Here is a 24640-nt window from a genome sequence, read left to right as displayed (position 1 = left end):
GCGTATTGATATTGTTGGAATCAATCAACTGCCAGAACAGACATCTTTATTTCCGAGTATAAATTAAGAGCTTAAAAAGATGCTATTTTACTTGCATTTAGGTTGTGACATTTTTTTTAAAGATATAACTTTTCTTTCTGCGCTCCTATGGGTACAGTACATTCAAATCGAGCAACCGGTTAACCGGTGACCACCAGGCGCATTCTAATAGAGCTACCGCTTGATGAAAACTAATAAAAATATTCTATGCACATATACCGCACTAACCACTGACGTCATAAAATCAATCGACCGATGCTACCGGTTGATCTATGGGCGAACATACCTTGTGATCTAATGAAGAAGCTTTCGACTGTTGGCATTCGTCTTTAGACTCATCACTCATCTATTAAGTAGATGACACAACTGATAGAAACAAACAAAAGAGTCGAAATAAACTTTCTTTTTGAGGCATCGTTGTTTGTTTATAATTTTTGAAGCGGCTTGTATACAAAATGATTCTTTAGGTTGCCGAGTGCAGGCAGTAGTGAAAGCGGACTATACCCACTACAGCCAGCGCTGTATTTGGGGGGGGGGGGGGAGACATCCCGCCCGAAGTAATTGAAATTTTGTTGTAAAAATAATGCAAATGTAATGTCAATGGGTTCCAAACTACATTTTTTATTTTTGGTGAGCTCCCCCCCCCCGACTGATCCACGAGAGAGGGGGTTCCTGACCCCCCTCCTCTGGATCCTCGGCTGACTTTGCTTGTGCATGATGTTTTTATTAAATGCTATTTTTCTACCATGACAGTTTTTGGTTTTCTCCTTAGTTTGAAAGAAATAAAATTTAAACATTGTTAAATTGAAAAGTTCACTACATTGAAGATAACGGAACCGATAGTAGCTACCCCCAGTGTCAGAAAAAAAGTATTCAAATCTATAGTTATGGCAAACCTAACCTGGCAGTGTAATAATGATACTCTGATTAGGATCTGTGTAGCCTTCAAAACGCTACCAGGTTAGGTTTGCCCCAACTATAGTTGTTACGAGGATGCCTGGGAAAAATTTTCTTGGCTTCGAGGGCAAATATGTAAAGGGTACAAATCAAAGGAGTTCTTAAAAAAAATCCATTGCATAGAAATAACACTTAAACAGTACAAGTAATGAAGGGGTGGGGGGGTGGGGGGGGGGTGATTAGACCCAAAATTTTAGTTGTCAATTTGTTCCTATGTTTGGAAGTCTGGGCGTTAAAATAAAGTTTTTGTTTCCAAAATGCGATTGATGACCGCTTATGCCTTAACACTGATGCCCGTCATAAATCTGAAACTATTCGTCATCAATCTTCAGTTGTTTCACAATGAGTTTTGCGAAAACCGGCCGTATTCAAATAGCCTACGAGAGTGAAAGCGAGAATTTGTTTATGAGGCTGTGACCTATGATTCTTCGGAAACGAGGATAAATGATATAACCCGCATGTGAAAGGAAGCATTATTAGGACATGCAAATAATTATTTTCGTGCGATGTTTTATATCTATGTATGAGAAAGTAAAAAGAATGATGCGTTCGGAAAACAATGATGCCACGTTGTCAACTGAGGACTAATTTATCAAAAGGGAACATATCTATTTTCCAAAAATGTTCAGAAGGTGAGAAAAACAAATTCGATTTAAAGCAAAACATTTTTATTAACTTCTCTGCGATTAGAATTGAACACAAAATCACGGCAAATCATTGCCCAAAGTAAGAAATGTTTCTGTTAAAAAAAAAAAAGAGAGAGAGAGAGATCGCCATCTTAATTTTGGATATGTGCCCTTGAAAATTCCAATTTCACCAAAACTCTTAATATTTCACCGTCTCATATTCTCTTATCGAAGTACATGAACCTAAAAGTAGTGGATTGAAATTACAAGATTTTGGACATGTATTCCTTTGGATCTAAAAGTCTTCGTACTACGGATTCTTTCAGGATATGTCCCTTTTTGTTCAAATTAAAATGTGGAGAGGACGGATTTGTTATCTTTTGATCAAAAAGCCACACGTTACCCTTAAATAAAAGAGGATTTTCCCCGTTTGGATTTCTTGAGAGTAAGTGATTTGATAAAGGTCATCTGAAAGATTTAGAACATGTCATAAAATGAATTTTTCCAAAAAGTGGATATGTTCCCTTTTGATAAATTACTCTGATAAAACATGCATTGGGGGTTGCCCAGAAATGTTGCTGCGCTTTGAGGGGTGAGTGGGTATAACGGAAATGCAAATTGGTACTTATGTAGAAAAGTGTTCCCGAAGTTTAAACTGTCAAGCTAATGAGGAAATGATGACGCTTTACATTCAAGGTTGCCCCCCCCCCCCCGATGGGAGGTCACTGTGACCATCCAAAAAGGTCCTAATTTGGCAAATTTCGCTGACGAGTTGGCAAATATAGAGATAATAGACCAACATTGAGATTCTTTTAACATTTCTGAAATTGTTTTTTTAATGACGCCTAATGTTCCTGCTCATTGGATGTTATGAACATGTATGGATGAGCGTGTCTGTCCTTAATTTATTACAATTTTTTAATTTTAGTAATGTGCAGGAGAAAATAAACGTCAATCATTCAAGAAACCACAATTAAATAAATTTTAGTATGGCACCAAAAATGTTACCTAGTCAAACTCCAATTTTGTTGCGACTTCTGGCCAAACGCAGTGACACCTGCTTTTCAATCGATGCCCGCTTTCACAAGAAGTGTGAAAGTAAATATTATTAAAACAAAAACAAAAAAAAAGGATGTAGCTGTGGAAAATGAAAGAATGCTAATATATCACTTTCAAAAATAACAACTTAAAAAAAAATATTATTAAAGCAACATTTGCCGTCCTTGGCAGCTGCCTACTCTGCTTATTGAGAAATTTGACCCTGTAGGTATTCACTTCTTTGGTAGGAACCCTGAAATAATAACATAAATGAAAATTTATTCTTCCCTCTTCTTAAAAAAAAACAAAAAGCAATATTTTCGTTAAGTTAATTTCAAAGAATAACTCGCTATGAATAAGAAAGTTAGTGTTATTAAATCTCACATTGCAAGAAAAAAAAAATGCATGCATGTATTTTGGGGGTTGGAAGAAATGTTTCTTTCAATGCGAAAAGTTTTGAACTTCCGCACTTGCGACTTCCGGAAATCGGTTTCGTCGTCATGATTATTGCGTAGATAATTGCTTGTTTCAAGGACTTTCAGTTTTCATCAATGAGATGATCAAAAAGTTCCAGTATTAGTTCTTAAAGAAGATTGTAACTGCTTACAACAACAAAACATCTGAATTTAGCCATTCCTTACATCATATTTGCCGAATCTAGTTTTTTATGGGAGCTTCCCGTGTTTTTATCCTGTCTCCCGATTTCCGCATTGTTTTTCCACTTGTTAAAAAAAATTGTAAAATTCTTTTAAAAAATTGCTACAAAACCATCAAAAGAACAAGCAAGAGTAAAAATGATAAAATTTGAAAAAAATTATCTGAAGTTAGATATTTTTCTTTTCATATTTTTTTAATTTGCCCAAAAGTTTAAAGCAATCATGTTAGTAATTATTAACATGGTCCCATTAAAATACAGTTCTTGAAGGAAAAACTTTTTTCTGGCACATACAAAGGATGGGACGCGTGCTCTTTTAACCTTGGTAAAAAATTGAAAGGATTTTGTAAAAAACAATTACGTTCACATGGCGTCATCCAGAATAAGCTTTTGTATAAATGCACTAATAAACGGAAAATCGCAATTTTTGAACTTAAGTCTGAGGTACAGATTTGTCCTATTATTATTATTTTTTAAAAGTTGACTGAAACCTCAAGAACTAGTATTGCTAAGATTGCATTGTTGATTAAATTTGTTTTGCAATCATTTTAGTTTGTAGCACTGTTTGATATTTTGCACTTATTTTTCTTCTTGTTATGACTTATTGTTTCTCTAACTAAAAAAAGAAAATCATTTTTGTCATTTAATGTAAGTTTGAGAACAGCTGCTTTAAAGGATTTTTTTTTTGTCTCTTTTATTTAAAACCTTGATTCGGAAATTTTCAAACGAAATTCTGTCAAAATTTTGAATGAAAACAAATTTTAAAAGCCTTTTCAATGTGAAAGTCAGCTGTTTTCTCTCTTGCTTACTGGTGTAAAATATACTGTTTTCAAAGTACAATGTACTGTTACATGTCTTTAGGTTAAAAACTCATCTTCCTGATGTTGTTACTTAAATTTAGTTTATTGTACTAAAATGTGTTTGTTTGACAATTTTCTATGATTTTATCCTTTTCATAGCATACTAATTTCTAAGCAAAGTGGGGAGCAGTACTTTGGAGGTACACTGTATACATGTATAATCTCCCAATTTAGTTAGGCAACTTTTGTAATTTCTAGTTTTGCTTGACAAAATGTTCGAAAGCATTTAGCAGCAGAGCTGATCAATTACCTGTTGATTTGGTATTTTATTCGTCAAGAGTGAATGTAAGTCAGCAGTTAGGCTTTAAAAACATGTCATATTGATTTTTTTTTCTGTTTTCTAGTGTTTCAATGCTGAGCAAATTTTAGAAATTTCATCTTTAAATGAAGTTGCTACACAAAAAGAGGAAGTGCGCCAGGTGTTGCGAGTACTGATGGGCAAAATTTTTCAAGGTAAAAGCGTTGGATTTGTTCAAAATATTTTCTTTAATGTTATATTATTACAAGATTTACGCGTTCAAGATTACTGTTGAAATAAATTTGATGGCAGTATTAATCAATTTATATCTATCTACAGTCGGCGCCGCTTAAGGTGATCACGGTTAATTAATGCTTAATGTTATCAGAATCACAAAGTTACATAACACTTGTATGTTAACACACATTAAAAAAGTCGGATATTGTAATCAGCGTCTTAGTTTATTGTTATCACTTCTTCATAAACTTTCAATTTTTTCCCCGTTTTCGTTCCTCAATTAACAGAAATACATAGGCAAACCCTGACGAGACTAACTTTCTGTGTAGCATTTTGTGGTTTTCAATAGCAGTTTAGCAGTTCAAAATTTTTCTAGGAATGGAGCTACAGAAAGTTCGCCCCCAGTGACCACAGACTCCCCCTAAGAAAACTTTCTTTTGCTCCTAAAAACATTCAGTCGCTGGACATGTTGCAGGCATTGATGTAGGATCTCCATTGTTGCCATTACTTTGTAAACTATTAAAGAATTGTGTCGAGATTGAAAACAAAGGGAAGTTAAATTAAAATCTAAACAAGCAAAACCATGCTGGAAAAGATAGAAAAGCTGAATGTGCTTTGAAACTGGTTTACGAATATCAGGGAAAACAGTCATATTTTACTTCACCTATTACTACGTGATTAAAAATTGCATAATTTCGCTTTAACTTTTTATAATTAAGATATTTCCATTTTGTTAATTTAATAATTTATAATTTTAAACTGCTTTCAGTTGAGTCATTGTGATTTTATTTTGAGGTTGCCAAAATAAATGCACCTTAATTGGAAAAAAATCATTATTTTGTCTCCTGGATTCTTTTTGGTTATTGTTATCAGTCAGTTATTGTTATCAAATTGTATTTGTCCCAAAGTGATCACATTAAGCGGCGCCTACTGTATATTACTATTTGTTTGAAAAAACATTTTCTTTTTCTCCAGTCCTGTCTTATTCAAATTTTGCAAACATGTTGTAGGGGTGGCAGTTAGGGGCAGAAGATGGATCCTCAATGCAAATTTTGTGGGAAAATAACAAAAACCAAGTCAACATATATGTGAAAGCATTTTTTTCAAAGGTGAGGGGGAGGAGCAATTGACGCCCGCTGATCCCCCTAACTGAAATTCCTGTCTCTCTCTGTTTATTTCTTCTATCTACGACCCACAAGAAATCAGACTAATAGTGCAATGCCAATCTTAGATGTAGTAGAGTGTTCTCCAGCTAGATGGCTCAGGTAGAGACCTTCACTAACCAGCTGTGCAAGTGGCATCAGTGTAGTTGATAACTTCTGATCATAGTGCTTTCTGTCTGCAAACTCATTATGGCAGATTTAAAAGAACAAACTGTAAGCATGAAATTTTGCTTCCTGCTTAAAATGTCTGCAATGGAATAGCTTACCAAATGTTTCAACAAGCTTTCAAGAACGATGCTATGAGCCGTACACAAGTTTTCTAGTGGTTTGGGCGTTTTAAACGTGGTAGCATGAGCTGTTGAAGATCATGATTGTTCTGAGTGCCCTTCAATCTTTTTAAAGTGAAAACGTTGAAAAAAATTCCCCAAAAAATCAACAAGAGTCATTTTATGATTGAGGAAACTTATAAGAAACAAGAGTGAGTTGGAGCTCGCGCATGCAATCGGAATAATGGTTCTTTTACTATGATAACGCTGCCGTTCACTCAGCCTTCACTATTAACCACTACTTGGCCTCTCACGGGTGGCTAGTCGTTCCTTGACCCCCGTATTCTCCATACCTACTCCCCTGTAATCTGTTTCTGTTCCCGAGGATGAAAAAAATTCTGAAAGTGAACCGTTTTGATGATGTAGAGGCTGTAAAAACTGCTTCGCAACGGGCTTCTAACAGTGGAAAAAAAGAATTAACAAGTGTATTGCATCTAAGGGTGAACACTTTGAAGGAGACTAAAGAAATTTTGTAAATAAACTAATATAGAAATATCTTAGGAAAATTGGTTATTTTTGAGTCTCCCCTCGTATATCGAATTTAAAAATTGATTAACTTTTTTTTTTCATTTACTAGGTCATTGTATAGAGGCTGATGAATCAGTGACAGACTTTTTAGATGACATTTTCCACCACTATGGGGACTCTTGTACCCCTTACATGAACCTCAAAGGTATTTTTTTCATATTTCAATTACTTTCTTATTCAAGGCAATTTAGTTTTTTGGAAGTTTTGCTTAGAGAATAGTTTTTCCTAAGATGCTATACAAGAGTAGACTTGCAAGACATCCCAATTTGACTGGGACAGTAACGGTTTTCAGACAAAATCCCGTTGTCTCGGCCAGTTTACTTGTGAATGATTATTTAATATATTTATTTTGTTATATGAAACCATGACTTAGAAAGTTATTATAGAATTTGTTTGTAAGGCATTTTACAGCAATATTAAAAGCAAAATATTGTTCAAATGTTTATTTCTCATTTAAAGTGTTTCTCAGTCTCAAGTATAACTTATAAATTTTTGAATGTAAGAAAAGAAATGCTCAAATTTATCTGCTTGTGTCATATATTATTGCCACTGGTTTAGGCTCAAAATTAGTAACCATAGGAGTGTGTACTCTTTTGAATACTAGCTATTCGGGGGGGGGGGCATTCTGGTGTCCTGGTTGAACATTTCAGAAATCTAGCCAGCCTATACAAGAGGATTTAGATCAATATCTCACTGTGCAGTTAAGTGGAGTATGTGGTTCAATGTTGAAAAATGTCAAGTGCTTCACTTAGGTCATTAAATTGAGAATGCAAGCTTGTATTTTCAGGGATCTATTTTAAGGGAAGAAGAAATGTTGTAGATCTGGGTCTTTCAATCAGTCCAGACCTTCAGTTTTATCAGTAGTGCATTAACAAAGCAACTGGACAAGGGACAAAGCCAACAGGGTGGACAAAGCATCAGGGTTTTATCAATAGGTCTATTTCACAAAATTCTAAACTACTCCCCACCCCTCATTGTACAGAAGTTTGCTAAGACCTCATTTAGAAAATGCTGTTCAGTTTTGGTCTCCTTATCTTAAGAAACATATCAATTTATTGGAAAAGGTTCAAAGAAGGGCTATAAGATTAGTAAATGAGGTTTCTATTTTAGATTATGATTCCAGATTTAGAATTCCTTAAAATTCCTAGTGTTGAGCAAAGTAGAGTTTAGGAGGACATGGTCCTGTTATTTAAGTTTATTAAATGGATGACATTTCTGGACTGTTTGCACAGATGGCAGAATCAGGGATCATTGTTTTAAGCTTTTCAAATCTCAAGCTAATCTTGAAACGATGGAAAATTACTGCTTCTATAGGGTTGTAGGTGTTTGGAATAGTTTATCAGAAGCAGCTGTTACTTGTAGTGGGGTGACTAGTTTTAAGAGGGTAATTGATGAATTGACTAGAGTCTGCTTCTAGTTGTCCCTTTTTGTATTTGTATCCAAAGTTTAAATAATAAAAATAAATTAGGACTTTGGACGGAAAATAATTAAACAAAAGGGGATATTGAAAAAAAAATGCATCAGCAGTGTGTTAAGTAAAATAAATAACAAAAAGTTGAAATTAAAAAAAATTTTTTTTTTTTGGTTGACAAAAACTAAGACTGAAACATGGGGACTGTCAGACTTGGATGAGCCTCAAAAAATGCAAATTCCAACATTTACTTGTATGAAATGAGAGAGATTAGGCAAATGTTCTGTATACCTCTAATGACAGCAAGAAGCAAACAATATGAGGGCTTTATTCATTTTAAAAATACAGTCGAACCCCTCTATAGCGAACCCGGGATATAGCGATCCCTCGGTTGTAGCGAACCTTTTAATTGATCCGAACTGAAGCCCTATATCATTAATACAATTTCATATGCTTATAACGATCCAAAAACACGAAAAAATTGGCTATAACGATCCTAAAATGTCTGAATTTTCAAGTTCTTCTTTGCACATGCCCCAGTGAAATTCTTTAGCAATTGTTCTTTCAGAAAACTCCATCTTCTACAATGCTCACCCCTTTTTCTAGGAAATCCCCAGTCCAAACCACATTCCTCCTTTATTGTTCCTTGCAAGAGCAGCTGCTTTTTCAGTCGTGGGGGGCGAGCCGGTTTTCAAGCTCTCTGAATTTTCTCAACTGGTTTTAGTCAGAGGACAAGATTATTGGTCACTCGTGCATTTGCTCTGATTTTTAGTTTCCTTTTCACTGCGGATAATCGTGTGAACTAGGTAGAAATCATCATGGCCAGTGGAAATAAACGCAAAGCATTTTCTGTTGAAGAAAAAGTGCAATTAATTCGCAAATTAGAAAGTGGCGAAACCCAATCCTCACTTCGCAAAAAATTTTCGCTCTCAAAATCTACTGTAGCCACTATTTGGAAGAACCGTGATGCAATTGTTTCTGCCTATGAAAGAAACATAAATGGCTGTAAAAAAATGCGAAAAGCAGAAAGGCAAAATGTAGACGAAGCTTTATTTAAGTGGTTCACTCTGCAGAGGAACAGAAATGTACCGATAACGGGAGCCATTCTGCAGGCAAAGGCAAATGAATTTGCCGAACATTTTAATGAAAAAGGTTTTGTCTGTTCTAACGGGTGGTTGGATAGATTCAAGAAACGGCACAACATAACGAGTGGAAAAGTTGTGGGTGAAGCTGCAAGTGTGTGCTCTTCTGATGTGAAGGATTGGATGCAAAATGTGTGGCCGGACATCATTCGAGATTACGACGAAAAGGATATTTTTAACGCCGACGAAGCGGGCTTATTTTATAAGCTGACTCCAAATCAAACATTGAAGTTAAAAGGTGAAAAATGTGTCGGCGGAAAGCACTCCAACATAAGGATAACCATTCTTGTTTGTGCTAACATGACTGGCTCTGAAAAACGAAAGTTGATGGTTATTGGAAAATCGAATAAGCCCAGGTGCTTTAAGAACGTGAAGAAACTTCCTGTAGTTTATAAATCAAACAGAAAATCTTGGATGACTGCTGACTTGTTCCAGGAGTATCTCCAACAATGGGATAAGGAGCTGTCCCAAGGGAAAAGAAAAATTGTTGTGCTGATAGATAATTGTTCAGCACACGTTGAACCAAGGAACTTAACAATGGATTAAAGTAGTTTTTCTCCCTCCCAACACTACTTCAGTAATGCAACCGATGGACCAGGGAGTAATTCGTAGCCTTAAATGTCATTACAGAAAACAGCTAATCTTGCGCATTTTAGAATGTTACGATAACAACAAGGACTGTGACATTTCCCTCCTTGATGCCATTGTTTTGGTTGAAAAATCTTGGAGGATGGTATCTGACTCAACTATCAAAAACTGGTTTCGTCATGCTGGACTTAGAAAAACACAACAGGATGAAGATAAAGGCTATGATGAGGACGATGATGATGACAACCTTCCCATTTCCAAGTGGCTGGAAAAACACGGAGTGCACATATTTCCTCAAAGTGAAATTGAACATTTCGAATCTTGTGATCACGATGTTGCTACATCTGGTGAAGTTAGTGACAGCGATATGGTATCAGAAGTAAGCGAAAAGATGAACTTGACTTCAGATATGGATGACGATTCTTCGGACAATGATGAAGGAACGGAAGATGCAAATCCAGGACCGTCCATTTCCGCTGCAAAAGCAGCTGTAAATATTTTGAACAATTTTTTTGCGACTGAAAACATTGACAAACATATTGTGGATTCTTTTGCAGTAGTTGAGAAAAAAATTAATGATATGTATATAAAATCTAAAAGTTTTCAACCGAAAATAACGTCTTTCTTCCATGCTACTGATAAATAAAAAAAAAAGGTAAAATTTAAATTTGCTTATTTTTGAGTAAAATATACATAATTACTAGTTATTTCTAAAACTTCATTTTATTACCTTAACTACTAATGAAGTCATTGTGCAAGTATGATGTTTATTATTGTAAATTATTACCGAATTTTGACTTTTTTTTTTTTGGAAAATCGGATGTAGCGAACCCCCGGTTATAGCGATCTCTCAATTCTGTCCGTTGAGGGTTCGTTATAGCGGGGTTTGACTGTATATTTAAAAAAAGAGCAAGAAAAGATATCTAAAATTTGTTTTAAAATGGTTTGTTGGTCAGTTAATTACAAAAATGCCAAATAAATTGAAATATTTTGTTTCATTGTAAATGGTTTCTTTCCTCTCTTTCAGAAATCATTTTTTCTTGCAAAATAAATTTCTTGCAAAAAAAAATAAATTTAAACATTATTATTACTGTTTTAGGGCTTAAAAGAATGATTCATGACCTTCAAAATGCTGGCCACAGCCATGATCATGATCACACCCATCATTCTCATGATCATAGCAAAGATCCTCATGAGCATGAGCACCATAATGAATGTCATCATTCCAATGAACTGTTTTCACTTTACCATACTCATGATCATCATAGCCATTCGGATAACCAGAATAGTGCAAGTGGTGGAAGATTTACCAGCCACAAACATCATGATGATCATACAGACCACGATCATGATCACGACCACTCTGGCCATGATCATGATCATTCTATCAAGCATGACCGTCTTATACACAGCCATGGTGATGATGATAGCCACAGTAGTCAGCATGTCTATAATGAGCATGAACATGATGACCATTTAATCAACTCTGAACATGACCATGAAAGTGCTACTCGAAGCAATATGGTTATTCAGAATCTTACTGATACTATACATCAAGAGGAGCATAATCACAAAGAACATTCTGACCATGTGCTTCAAAATAAAGCTGAGAGTACGAACTCCAGTGCAAAAGCTGAAGACAATAGAGGTACTTCAGCAGTGCCTGAGGAAATAGACTTACAACCTGTCTCTAACATTAGCATTTACAATGCTTCACATGCAGATGGACATCACATGGTGCATTTTGAATCTACTATTGGTATTGGGAGCTCTGAGCCAATAACCACAAAGGAAAACATTGATTGGATGTTGTCTACAGCAGCTTCATCAGCTGTTAGTTCTAGATTTCAGAGATCAGCATCAGAGGATAGGGATCCTACTGTTTCTAAAGATCTAACAGCTGAAAGTGGGGATTTCAATGTCCCATCTTCATCCTTGAAAAGTGATTTCTTCCATCAGGTTGAAAGGCAGAAAGAAAAAGATGAAACATATCAGCAGTCGGATGATGTGAAGAAGGTCTATTTGCTTCGTAATGGGGAAAATGAAAGGCAAACAGATTCTACTTTACAGTTAAATGACAAATTTGCTAGTTTAGCAACAAAGGTAATTTTTTTTTAATTTTCCTCCATTAAAATTTCATTGTTACATCTATGAATCCTTAAAGAAACTTAGGAAAATTAATGGGATCATGGAGTTTAATGTATGTATATTGCATTTTTTTTGTCGAATTTTGTTTTGCTTGATTTTAAAAGTTACCAAATGACCTTTTATTCAATAGAAATTTTACCTTTTATATTATTGGTTTGCTTTTGTATTTACTTTTATTTGTGTCTATTATCTTGTTATGAGAAAATTGCTTTCTTCGGTTTTTCGACTCAAATGTTGTTTTGTTTTGCATTTCATATAATACTCAGACTTCTTTTGTGCAAATATCTTTTATTGCAAAAAAAAAAAAAATCTTATAAGCTTTATGCTTTTAAGTGAGCAAAAGAAAAAAAAAGTAGCAACATTGAGATAACAGTAAGTAACTGGATAAATAATATTCTTATTTATACCCAATGTGTTGATTGGGAAAGTGAAATCCCTCAACATTATTGTTGGATGTCAAAAATGTGTGCAATACCCTTTTTTTATTTTTTAAAATTTTATTTTAATGTATCCTTTTTATAAAGAAAGCTAGTATATGCAAGTTATCCTGAATTCCTCAGTTGTCTTCACACTTTATCATTTTAATCAACTTTTGTTCATTTAGAAATGATACAAATTTAAATCATGCTCATGTGTTTTTTCTTCTAGTTTTTAAACTATTTAATAAAATTCGTTTTTGATGTAAACAAGATTATTTAAATATATTTTGGGTGTTGTTAAATTATTCAATTTCTTTCAGCAATTAGGAAACTCATTGTGTAAGTAAAACTAAAAATATATTTAAAGATTCAAACTTGAACAGATTTAACAGAAAATTCTTTGTTTCTAGTGTCTGAGTGTTGAAGATTTAATTTTGAAATTTGGTCATCAACAAAACAGTTCACTTAGTAAAGGAGATTTCCTCGATTTGTGCCCTGCTCTTATTCAGCAGATAGTTAGTGGTGTCTGCACTGAACCTGCTCCTCCCCCTGCTCCTGCTCCATCTCGTGCAGAAGGTACTATGCTGACAAATTTGTTATCTTCTGTGTTGCAATGGTTGATGTTTGTTGTATGAAATAGTATTGGTTAGTGCTACATATTGAAATTCTAACTCTTTTTTTTTGATGAGAGAAACTTTTGTATTTTGTTTTAAATGTACATGTGTATATATATATATATATATATATATATATGTATTTTAAATTCTAATAATGGGTTCTCTTTTGATGAATTATTTTTCACTTCAGGAAAATTAAGTGACGTTTATTGGCTTAAAATCATTATTTAATAAGTGAAAAAATTATTCAAAACTTGTATTAAATTTAAATATTCTTTCCTAAATATGATTTAGAGCCGTGTTCTGTCACTAAGCTATGTTGCTCCTTCTGTTTAGTTTTTTTAGAATCAGAAATGAATAAATAATTAAGATTAAAATATACGAAACAGTGTAATGATCCAGCATTATAATATTATGACAAACTGAAACAGCTTAAACAGTAGATTTTAATAGATTAACTTTTGTTTCTGTTAGCTTGCTATCAGCATAATTTGATTGATGAGAAAAATTAAGTCCTATGAGGTTTATGAAATTAATAAATTTGTAGGGTACAGATGTGTGTATTTGGACGGCTGTGCTAGTGGTTTTAGAGATCATACTAAAATTTGATTTGCTGACCTTTATTATGCTCAGCCAATGCTTTACCGCTAAGCCAAATGAACCTCAATCCTCGGGGCCAAAGTCGCGTTAGGTCTTCTCTGAAGGAGAGTAATAAGTTGCATTATTGCATGGTCAACTTTGTAGTTCTGTTAATTTTAACAGCTTTGCACTGTTTTACTTCTATTGTCAAAAATTAATAATTGATAGTGAATTTATTATTATGTTATAAAGTGTTCAACATATCCTTTTGTGTTTAAGAAATTTAGGTTACTTCAAGTAGTTTTAAGTGTGTTTTATATGCAACTTCTAACAACCATGAAGTGGCGCTTCTAACTACATCTATGAATCCTTAAAGAAACTTAGGAAAATTAATGGAATCATAGAGTTTAATGTATGAGTATTGCGTTTTTTTTTATCAATTTTTGTTTTGCTTGATTTTAAAAGTTACCAAATGACCATTTATTCAATAGAAATTTTACCTTTAATATTATTGGTTTGCTTTTGTATTTACTTTCATTTGTGTCTATTATTTTGTTATGAGAAAATACTACAGTAAACTCCCGATTATCCGCGGCATAAGGAGGCACCGGTAACCGTGGATAAGTGAAAACCACAGATAATCCGAATAATAGGTAAAAAACGATGCTACTGTATACAATAGCTAAAAAATATGAATATCATTCACACATACATTTAAATTACGGCTAAAAACATCATACTTTCCATATATTAACATTGAACGTAAAAAAGATACATACTGATAGTTATAAAAATAATGGAAACACCTGTGAATAAAAGTGACATTTTTGAATGTGCTTTGTACATAATAAAGAATAAAACTAGATATTTTTTTTTTAAATATAAATAGCAATGTACATATTCTGGTAGTATATGGCAGATTAACTAAAGTTCTGGATGTCTTGGATTTTTTTCAAGCACATGAAATATCAGAACCCTCAAATTTTAAAAAAGAAGACATTGTTGGAGCGCATCTAGCTGAAGCAAGTGTAACTGAAACATCTGAAATTTTTGGTGTTTCTAGAGGTACAGTATCTAAAGTCATGACAGCATACACGCAGCGTGGTAAGACATGCTCGGCAAAGGGAAATAGTGGATGGAAAGAGAAGCATAGTAAAGGAAACCGACGGTATTGAAGAGGATTGTAATGTCTAAAAAGCGAACAATATCAGCAAAAATGACCAGAGAATTCAATCACCATCTGGATTCATCAGTGCGAGTGATTAGTGTCAGAAGGCACCTTTATCAGCAGAATATTTATGACAGAGTAGTGATTCCCAATACACTTGTCACAGAGTGTTTCCATTATTTTGATAACTACCTGTATGCAGAAGCTAATACGAACAATAACACAGTCATAAGTTCAAAAAACATTTAATGATTGTTGAAAAAAATGGTGAAAAGACCCGTGGATAACCTGAACCAGGGATAACCTGACCGCCAATAATCAGGAGTTTACTGTATATCGTGAAGTGTAAACATGTATGTTATGCTACAGAACATACATTACAAAACCTCGAAAGCTCAAATTAGAACCAGTGTGATTTGACCCTAAATTATTGTTAATAAGTTTTACTATAAAAGTTATGATTGAATTTTAGTCTAATTGCAATTATGAACTTTCTGAAACAGTTTATGGTTATGGATCGCTGTCAGTTCTGGTGATCAGCTTGACTTCTCTAGCCGGAGTTCTTTTATTGCCCGTCATGACAAAGCGTGCATACAACTACATCATTGCTGGGTTTTATGGTCTTGCCTTTAGTACACTTGCTGGAGATGCCTTATTGCACCTCATGCCACAGGTATGTAAAAACAAATTTGACTAATTTGCAATTAACAAGAATATTTTAAATATTAGTAAATGTAACTTGGCAAAATAAATTTCTTTTCACTGACATCTTAGTTCAATTTTTAATCCTTATGAGATTTTGTGAGGGACGGTAAAGACTCAAAAATTTGGCACGCTATGATATGTAATTACTTTGAACAGACTGTTCCTAAAAAAGCACTTTTCCATTATATCAAGCATTCTTAGTTTGGTTGTGCATTGATAAAACTTTGATTGACATGTTCAACAATATTATCATAGAAATAAGCATTGATTTTCTTTATGATTTTGTCCCCCCTATTAATTATCTTGTTTACATGGTTCAAGAGAAAAAGATTGAGTACTGTTGGGGTTTAATGTCTCTTAAGCAGGGTTGGCAAGTTTCTGCCAAGGTGGTTAAAACCACTGGTAGAAACCGGTTAAAACCGGCATGGCAAAAACCAGTTTCTGCCACATTTGTGGCAGAAACTGGCAAAAACTCACAAAATGACAAAAAATTAATTATTGACACACAGTAGAAAATACACAGAAAAAATAATGAATTTGTTAACTAAAGCACAATATCAATTGTTACTTTGCAACAAATGTTACATTGTTTGGACCCTGCAGTTGCCTCTTAGAAAAGGTGGTTTCAGAAATCCAAATATTTTTTTCTTAATTTAATGCGCAGAAATGAGGAACTTAAGACTATTCTTGCAACAAAAGAGCTAGCAGGCAATGCATCAAAAAAAAAAAAAAAAAAAAAAAACAAGCAATATTCGTGAAACTTTCATCTGTTGTATATTTTTTCACACTGCATCTAGTAACTGGGAAAGTGATAAAAATTTGAATGGAAAATAAGTCTCGAGAAATGGGACCAATTTGTTTTGCAAAGCTGTGACATTCGGTACATACAAAATCTAGGTTAATATTGGCAAGTAAAATTCTTACACTTTCTTCTTGAAGCATGTGATAGTTTCAATCACAAGCGATTTAGATGAAGCATATAAAGCGAGAAAATTACAATAAGTAATTTCCTGTTTTTTGTTCTGTATGTTATTCCTCTTGCCTAAGAACCCATCTGATTTTTGTCCTTTGTTAGATTAATGCAAATATTACGAGCATCTGCAATTGAAAAGTTCCCCTTTTGAACTAAATGAAGGGCACTAGCATAGTATTTTATTTTTTACAGTGATGAAATGAAGTTTGATATCTCAGTTTATTTAAACAAATATCATTTAGTAATCACTTTAAAAGTTAAGTAAAGTTAAAGTTATTAAAGACACTTTTAAGTTTTTTGCCATTTTCTGCTGGTTTTTACCGGTTATAACCAGTTTCTGCCACTGGCATGGCAAAAACTAGTTTCTGCCGGCAGAAAGCCAACCCTGCTCTTAAGTTAGTATTCTTTAATCCACTTTGTTTTTATTGTATTAAAACCTTATCAATTATTAAAATGTGTTATTGATACTTTGTGCAAGGAAATGTTTTAATTTCCTGTATATTTTCAGTTTTTAGGTCTCCATATGCATGGGTCAGGTGGTTCCCATGAACATTCTCATGATGGTTCATTCCTTGAGCCGTATACTCAGCTGCAACTTGGAGTTTTCTTCACCATCTATGGACTCTTTCTTTTTGAGGCTATACTTTGTGCTTTTTCTTCCAATGGACATAATTCTAGTCAAGTAAAAGAAAAATTGTTTTTATCATTAATGTTACCTCTTTTGTTACTGCAGTCACTTACAGTCTTTTTTTTCTTAAGATCTTCCTTCTTAGAAAGTTCAAATATTTGATCCCCTTAAGGAGAAAGCTACAATAGGGCCATTCCACCGTCACGTGTGGGACAAACCAACTCTATAATTTCACCAGCATTTTGTTACAGATCTTAATATTTTAATTAAACAGGAGTAAGCGCATTTTTGAATCTTTACATTCAATACAAAGATACTCCTGATACAGTATAATTTTAATTAAATAACTTTGTTACTTAAATTTTAATTTATTTACATGCGTCACATGCGGGATGTCCATATTAACTTCTTGTAGTTTACTATCTTAATTTCTCAATTTTTTGCTCTATTAATGTAGCAATGACAAAACAAATTGTATGTTTTGAAAGCTAAGTTTCCAACTTAAAGGAAAAATACCTCATGTTGTGAAATAATATTTTTAACTGTTGAAAACAAATAAGTATATGGCCATTCCACAAACGGTCATTTTGTCCCACACGTGACAGAGTGTTTCATATAAAAGGAATAATTTTAAAAGGTAATAACGAACTTTTTGCTTAGGTTCCACATACATTTGTGATTTCTTAAGCAACAAAATTTTGTTCGTTATCTTTTTAAATCGCTATTTTTGATGAAATGTATGAAACATCACGTGCAGGACAAAATTACCGTTTTCCGTGGAATGTCCGAATATATTTCAGTTAGCCTACTTATGCTGATTGCCAGTGGTGCACGCACACAGGAAATTTTTAAGGGAATGCTCCAGTGTCTAAAGTAGACCATTCTCATATCATAATACCCCAATACGCCGCCAAACAAATTCTTTTGATTTTTTCAAATTTTGGGGGAAAATTGCATTAAAAAAAATATATTTAATACATTATTTAGCATTAATTAACCAAATAAATTATTAATAACTACACTTAAGTTATTGTGTTTTCTGTAATTAAATTATGTATTTACTTTTCTATAATTGAGAAAGAAAATAAAAGAAAACTTATTTGCAATACTGGGAATTTTCTATTACCTACTGAATATTTTGTTTTTCATCTTCATGTACATTTATCACAAGAGATTATAAAAACAAAAGTCACACTATAATTTCGATCATTCATTTTTACAATAAAATTTTTAAATCACATTTTACAACTAAAAATCTAAGTGGATTTATGCTGCATTGAAAGACTACCTGCGCTACTTAGTCATGTAGAATCATGAAATGAACATAATGAATGAAATTTTTTTCTCTGTCAATACATAGAATTTCTAGTACACATAGTGAAATGGCTACTATATAAATAGGATTATAGACACTTGATAACAGATCAAGGGTGATAGGGGGAGGAGTCTCAAAAACCTGAACACCCCCTTTTGTGCACTACTACTGCTGGCTTATGAAAACACTTTCAAGATGTTCAAACTTTTATCATTCCCCTTTTGATTTGTTAAAAGCATAAAAATTTCATTGAGGGTATCAATCAATTAATAAAAAATATTAAAGGAGGTTTGTACTTGGTGACACTATTTTTTTTAACTCTTTTTTTTATCTATGCAATTTCAGTACTCTTGCATAGTTGTTTTGAATTTGTGTATAATTTATACATTTTTATTTTATAGGACAATAAAAGTCATGGTCACAGTCATGTTCATATTGCAGATCAATTGCCAACTTTGATTTCTGTCAAAAGTAAATCAGAAACACAGCTGGTAAGAAAAGAGATGAAAATTTTTGCTTACAAAAAGTTAATTTTAAACTATGTATAATCTGGAGAAAAATTAGATAATCTCAAATAAAGACTCATTTTAAGAATAAGTATTTGTCTATTTGAATTGGGTTGTTTCAATGTTTTTTAACAAGGTAATAAAATCTGGAGCTTCCACATCCTAATCTCCCCCCCCCTTTTTTTTTAAAGGTAATAAAATCTGATGAAGCTTCCACATCCTAATCTTTTTTTTCCCCTTTCTTTCGCGTTTCCTGATTTTTCAAAATTTTTTCATGCATGTATTTTTTTTTTATTTTCCAGGTTGTAGCAATCTGGGAATCAGGTTTGTCATATCTTACCTTATAATTTAATAATGTAAAGTAAGCATTGTGCCTCTGTTTTTCTCACGTGAGGCCAAAGAATACGTTATCAGCCAGCAATCAATGCCCTGAATTTGAAGTGTTTCAAAGTATTTTTTAGAAGCAATTTCTACATAATTTGCTTTTAGTTCAGAATAGTTTCAATTATTCAAGCATTAACTGCTTCATAATGTTTCATTTATTTGTTTCACTTTAATTTCATGATTTGATAAAAGTATGTTCTGAATTTTTTCTGAAAACTGAGCTTGTATTTTCTATTCCAGCCTGTTTCGAGAGACCAGTCGAGTTCGTCCTTAGATACAGAAATTGTTGATATGGATTCCATTAAAAAGCCACCAAATTTGATGGTTGCCAAGCCTTTATTCTGTGGTAAATAGTTTTAGATTCATAACTTTATTTATTTTACAAATAAGTATCCCATATGTCTTCTACTTGAATTTCATATCACTCAAAAGGAAAGTGTGCAATTCAGTAAACAAATTTATTTTGGCCAACATTTATAAATTTCAAATACAGGAAAATTTCATTACAGCAAACAACACCATCACAATGAAATATCTGTTATCTGCAAAATAAATGCTGAATGCCGCTTAAATTGCTACTACATTGTTTTAGTTCCATCACAATGAAAATCTCGTTACAGTGAAAAAAAAAGGTTGGTTAGTGGTATTGCATAATAAAACGCATACTGAATGGCGGCACTCTTCCGGCAGAGGTCAAAAAAAAATTCAATAAACTTATAAATTTATTCAGTTGAGTTATCTCTGTCATTAAATTTTTCAAGGAAAAAAAATTGGTTATATAATACATAATTTACAATTCTTTGGAAGTTTTAACAGGTGAATAGTACTTTTTTAAAACCCATTTTTTCACTCTCACATTTTTGGTTACTTCTGGTTATTGAATTGATACTGAACGTACATAAAGGAATGTCTAAAACCGTATCAAACTGAACACGTTATTGAACAAGTATATATATATATATATATTTGGTTCATTTTAATTTATTTTTCAATGAAAAAATTTAGCAAACAGCATTATTTCTTCTTTGTATTCTCATCATACAGGAGTGCCTCTCGATAATCATAGTCACATTTAAATGCTTCATGTATTGTATGTGTTCAGTCATTCTACCCAAGTCGTGTTCGCCTAATCTCAATCAGACCAGCCAGTTATTAGGACCAAAATGATCTCGTCCCAATTTGATCCGGTTAACTGGAATCAACTGTAATTTGTTTTCCTTCTAAATGTATCCCTTTTAATATGGTGTGACATATAATAACTTGCTTTTCTTTTTACAGGACTGACTTCTATGGCTTTAGTTGTCACTCTGGGGGACTCTATTCACAATTTTGGGGATGGGCTGGCTATAGGGGCTGCTTTTTCCACCGGTGTTCGTGGAGGTCTCTCTACTGCCATTGCTGTTTTCTGTCATGAGCTTCCTCATGAATTTGGTGAGTATCGAAGACATATTTTGTAAACTTGTCAACGAGGATAATAATGATATTTTGAAATTTTACTAGTTTTTCTTCCAACCTTTAATTTTTATGATACATGAAAAGCAATCATTTAACATATAAAGAAATAAATATTTTTTAGCTATTTGATTTTTTTTTTTTTTTTGGCATCTAGCCTGTTCATTAAGGCAATGTAATCCTAAAGAGAGTTTCAGGTCGAATACCAGCAGTCAACAGATCCTTCGTTGATGGTGACTGGTGCACCTAAATTTTGTTCTGGTCACAAAATCCTCCTTGTTCTCATAACAAGTCGATACAAATGGATGTTATACTGCATATAATAATGCTATTGCTCCTTGGTACCCTAGCTGGTAACACCCCAATAAGGTTACTTCCATCACCCCCATAGACCTTGAACTTCGTCCCCAAAATGCCTGTCCTAGACTTTATCCTTTTTAAAAAAATTTAGGTGCTCTTCACCTTGCTCACTGCCACTCACCAACCCTCGAAAATTGCTTCACAATCTTATTTGTTTTGCGGGAATTTAAAGCCCCTGTTAAGAAAAAACATTAAAATTCACATTATCATTAAAATAAAATAAAAATCCCTCTCCCCTTTCAATACAAAATAGAATTCAGAAAAAGAGCTCATTAAATTTAGAAGCATATTAAAATCCCACTCCAACCTCAAACAAACAGAACTTGATAAAAATATGTATAACAAAATCATTTTGCATGTTTGAAAACTTGCTTTCTAATTCGTGGTCTCTAGTAATATTTTACTCTTTAGCTTTTGCATTAAATCAAGCATGCATAGAACTTTCTTTTGATTAGAAACCCTTATATATGCTGTTCTAATTAATTGAAAAGATTGGAACAAGTCAATCTAATGTAGAAAAAAAAGTTCTTTCAAATGACCTAGAATGTTAAGGAATGTGGGAAATTTTTGATCCTTGCAATAGGCAATTCATATGAAATGTTAGCTTAAAAAACTAGTTTTAAGTTTAAAACAACAAACCCCAAGTGCAAACTCTCGAGGCTCGAATTATGTACAAAATTTCAATGCTGTAGATGCTATGGATCTCCTGGAGACAGGCCTGCCACAGAATTTCACAATTTCTTCGATGTACTTTTTTTCAATAAACAAAAGAAAAAAAAAGTTACAGCTTCATGATATGTAAAAACTGATTATTCAAAACCTATTAGTTTTGTTATTTAAAAATATATTTCATCAATAGCAATTATAAACATGCATTTTATATTTTTCTAGGAGATTTTGTTGTTCTTCTTTCAACTGGACTCTCCTTTTCCAAAGCTTTGGTTATAAATTTTCTAAGTGGACTGACATGTTTTGCTGGGCTTTATATTGGAATATACATAGGTGATAATGAAATGGCAAGGAAGTGGATCATGGCCGTTACTGCTGGCATATTTCTCTATGTTGCTCTTGGAGAAATGGTAAACATAAAATAACATGTTGTAAAATATGTGACTGCATACTTTATTGTTATTTTCTAAAGGTGTATTGTATTGAACTATAATGTATTATTCCATGCACAATTTAGATCAGGTGAAATCCTCAAAATAAATATACTTTTTGCTCTCATGTCTAGAGATGGAAAACAGTTGTAAAAAAAAAAAGAAAATTGGGGAACCTTTTTTTTTCTATTTTTTCCCTAGGAAATTTTATTTCTACTCTAGGAAAATTTGAAAATTTTAATTTTTTTTGCACAAAAATTAATTATTTAAAATTTTACATGTTTACATTCCAATTCTTTTATGTTCAAAAAGTTTTTTGTATTCAGTAGTCTTCGTGTTCAATATTCCTTTAATGTATGCAGAAACACTAATCTGAACCATACCCCTTTATATGACCAAAGTTTCAGAATGCAAGTTGAAAAAAATAAAATAAATGCCAGTCATATCATTGAATGTGTGTGTCGACTTTTGATTATACAGTGTATTTATTTCTTGGTATCTTCTAAGAGGTACATGATATATTCTTCATAAGTATTGTTTCATTTCAATTCATTGATTTTATTTTTTCATTTTAATTGATTTATAAATTTTAAATTATTTCAAATAATTTTAACATTTTTGACGTGTTGAAGCAATATTTTTTACGAATCAACGACAGTCTCCTGTTTGTAGTGAAACATTGTATAATGATAGCTATAATGACTTTCTACTTTGTGTAACAGTACAACAGGTTAGTAGGTATTTGGAATAGTTTACCAGATGATTTGTTACTTGCATTGGGGTGAATAGATCTTGATGTTTCATTGGGGATTGATAAATTGACTTAGGACCAGCCTAGCTGTGCCCAGAGCCTGTTGCTCTCGTCACTTTTGTATCTCTGTTTGTATTATGCAACTTTTTATAATGAAATTACGTTTTTAATGAAATTTTTATTACAACTTTGCTGTAAACGGGTAAAACTGTTTAAAAAAATATTTACAAAGTAGTATTTACTATATTTTTTTTCTTTTCTAGATACCAGAATTACGTGAGCAAGGCCAAGGTTCACCTTTTAAAATACTTTTAGTGAAAAATTTAGGAATTTTAAGTGGAGTCTTAATAATGCTGCTGATTTCTATGTATGAGGAAGAAATGATGTGATTTTTGTTTTTTATTAATGCCAATTGTAGCTTTGTAGCCATGCTTAACTCCCACAAAATAAGTCTTCCAGATGACTCTGACATTACAGAACACCCCTTAAAATTATTTTCAATTGAAATTTTAAATCCTAATGGTTGTAACCATATTAATTATTTGGTGAATTTTTTTTAACTGATCAGTTATTATGATATTGTACTTAAATATTATATTTACTTTTTTTTGTTGAAAAATAACACTGTTTTTAATTTTCATTAATATTTCCATTTTAGTTGGGGGGAAATTTGCTAAAATTTGCCACCGACTTTTAAGATTTATAAACATTTTTATAACCACTTACACTCATTAGTTTTAATTGCAGCTGTCAGATTTTTGACTTCATTTTAAGCAATCAATTCAATGCTAATAAGTTTTTCACCATTTAAGCTATCTCTCCCCCCCCCATTTTATCTTTCCTTTTTTCTCCCCCCCTCAATGTTTTTGCTGTACTCCTGCATTTAGTAAAAATGTAGATTCAGAGAGAACAATTACAACTTTACAGAATTGTTTTGTATTTGTTCTATGTTCCGATGTGGTTAAAAATTTCATAATTTTTCTAAATCAAGTTGATTTATTTTTTTAAAAACGAAGTTACAAAACTTCCTAATGCAGGCAGAACAATTCAAGCTGCACTTTTTTTAAGGATAAATTTTATCCTCCATAGTGATAAAGCCAAAGCTTAGTCATTAACAATGTACCTATTTAAAGGATATTGACGCAAATAGCAAATGAAGCTTTTCTAGAAGATTATTCCTGTAGAATGAAGTATATTTGTGTCATTTTGAGGAAACAAAAGCTATCCAAATCAAATCGATTTAATAATGCATATTAAATTTGTTTTATAGTTTGTGAACTTTATTTGCAATTTTTGAAGCATTTGCTTCTAATATTTAAGTTCTTTCTTACTATGAGAACTCTGCAAAAATAGCTAATCAACTGTTATCAACTGTATAATAGCTGCGGAATAAGATATATCATCAACTTAAGTTTTAACGTTAAAGTTAATTTGTTTTCAATTGAAGTTTTTCTAACAAAGAGATAAATTAACCTAGGCCTCTGCATATTGAATAGATTGTTCTCTAAAACAGATTCTGTGCTTTCTAAAAATTGCAGGTGTGTACTTGTTGGTAAATACTTTCAACAAGTGTGTGTATTTATTTTTCTGTTCTCCACAAATTATCATTCTAACAAAACAGATTGTGAATGACAATGGATGACTCATGAAGCAGATCATTAGGAGTTTACTCAGGGGTGAAAGTTTTCAGTCTTCTGATGGATTTCTGTTTAAAAATAAAAATCAAA

General features: G+C 32.7%; 1 protein-coding gene across 1 annotated transcript; it reads left to right on the top strand.

Annotated features, from left to right (window-relative positions):
• Positions 1–1032: 1032 nt before the first annotated feature.
• On the top strand, positions 1033–23418 carry LOC129230146 (zinc transporter ZIP10-like). Its single transcript, XM_054864549.1, has 12 exons — positions 1033–1071; positions 4520–4628; positions 6717–6812; positions 10908–11911; positions 12786–12951; positions 15243–15412; positions 16926–17099; positions 18762–18851; positions 19491–19596; positions 20529–20681; positions 21954–22141; positions 23177–23418. The coding sequence occupies exons 1-12, from the start codon at positions 1033–1035 to the stop codon at positions 23300–23302; spliced, it is 2421 nt and encodes an 806-aa protein (XP_054720524.1). The 3' UTR covers positions 23303–23418.
• The last annotated feature ends 1222 nt before the right edge of the window (positions 23419–24640 follow it).

The sequence above is a fragment of the Uloborus diversus genome, chromosome 9 (assembly GCF_026930045.1).
Source record: "Uloborus diversus isolate 005 chromosome 9, Udiv.v.3.1, whole genome shotgun sequence".
Classification (NCBI taxonomy): domain Eukaryota; kingdom Metazoa; phylum Arthropoda; class Arachnida; order Araneae; family Uloboridae; genus Uloborus; species Uloborus diversus.
This window is presented reverse-complemented; position numbering and strand designations above follow the sequence as displayed.

Excerpts from the sequence above, each read along its gene's own strand:
- LOC129230146 (XM_054864549.1), top strand. The coding sequence starts at position 1,033 with ATGCCTGGGAAAAATTTTCTTGGCTTCGAGGGCAAATAT. Across the intron at positions 20,682-21,953 it reads TGAGCTTCCTCATGAATTTG|GAGATTTTGTTGTTCTTCTT; the intron begins GTGAGTATCGAA and ends ATATTTTTCTAG. Across the intron at positions 22,142-23,176 it reads ATGTTGCTCTTGGAGAAATG|ATACCAGAATTACGTGAGCA; the intron begins GTAAACATAAAA and ends TTTCTTTTCTAG.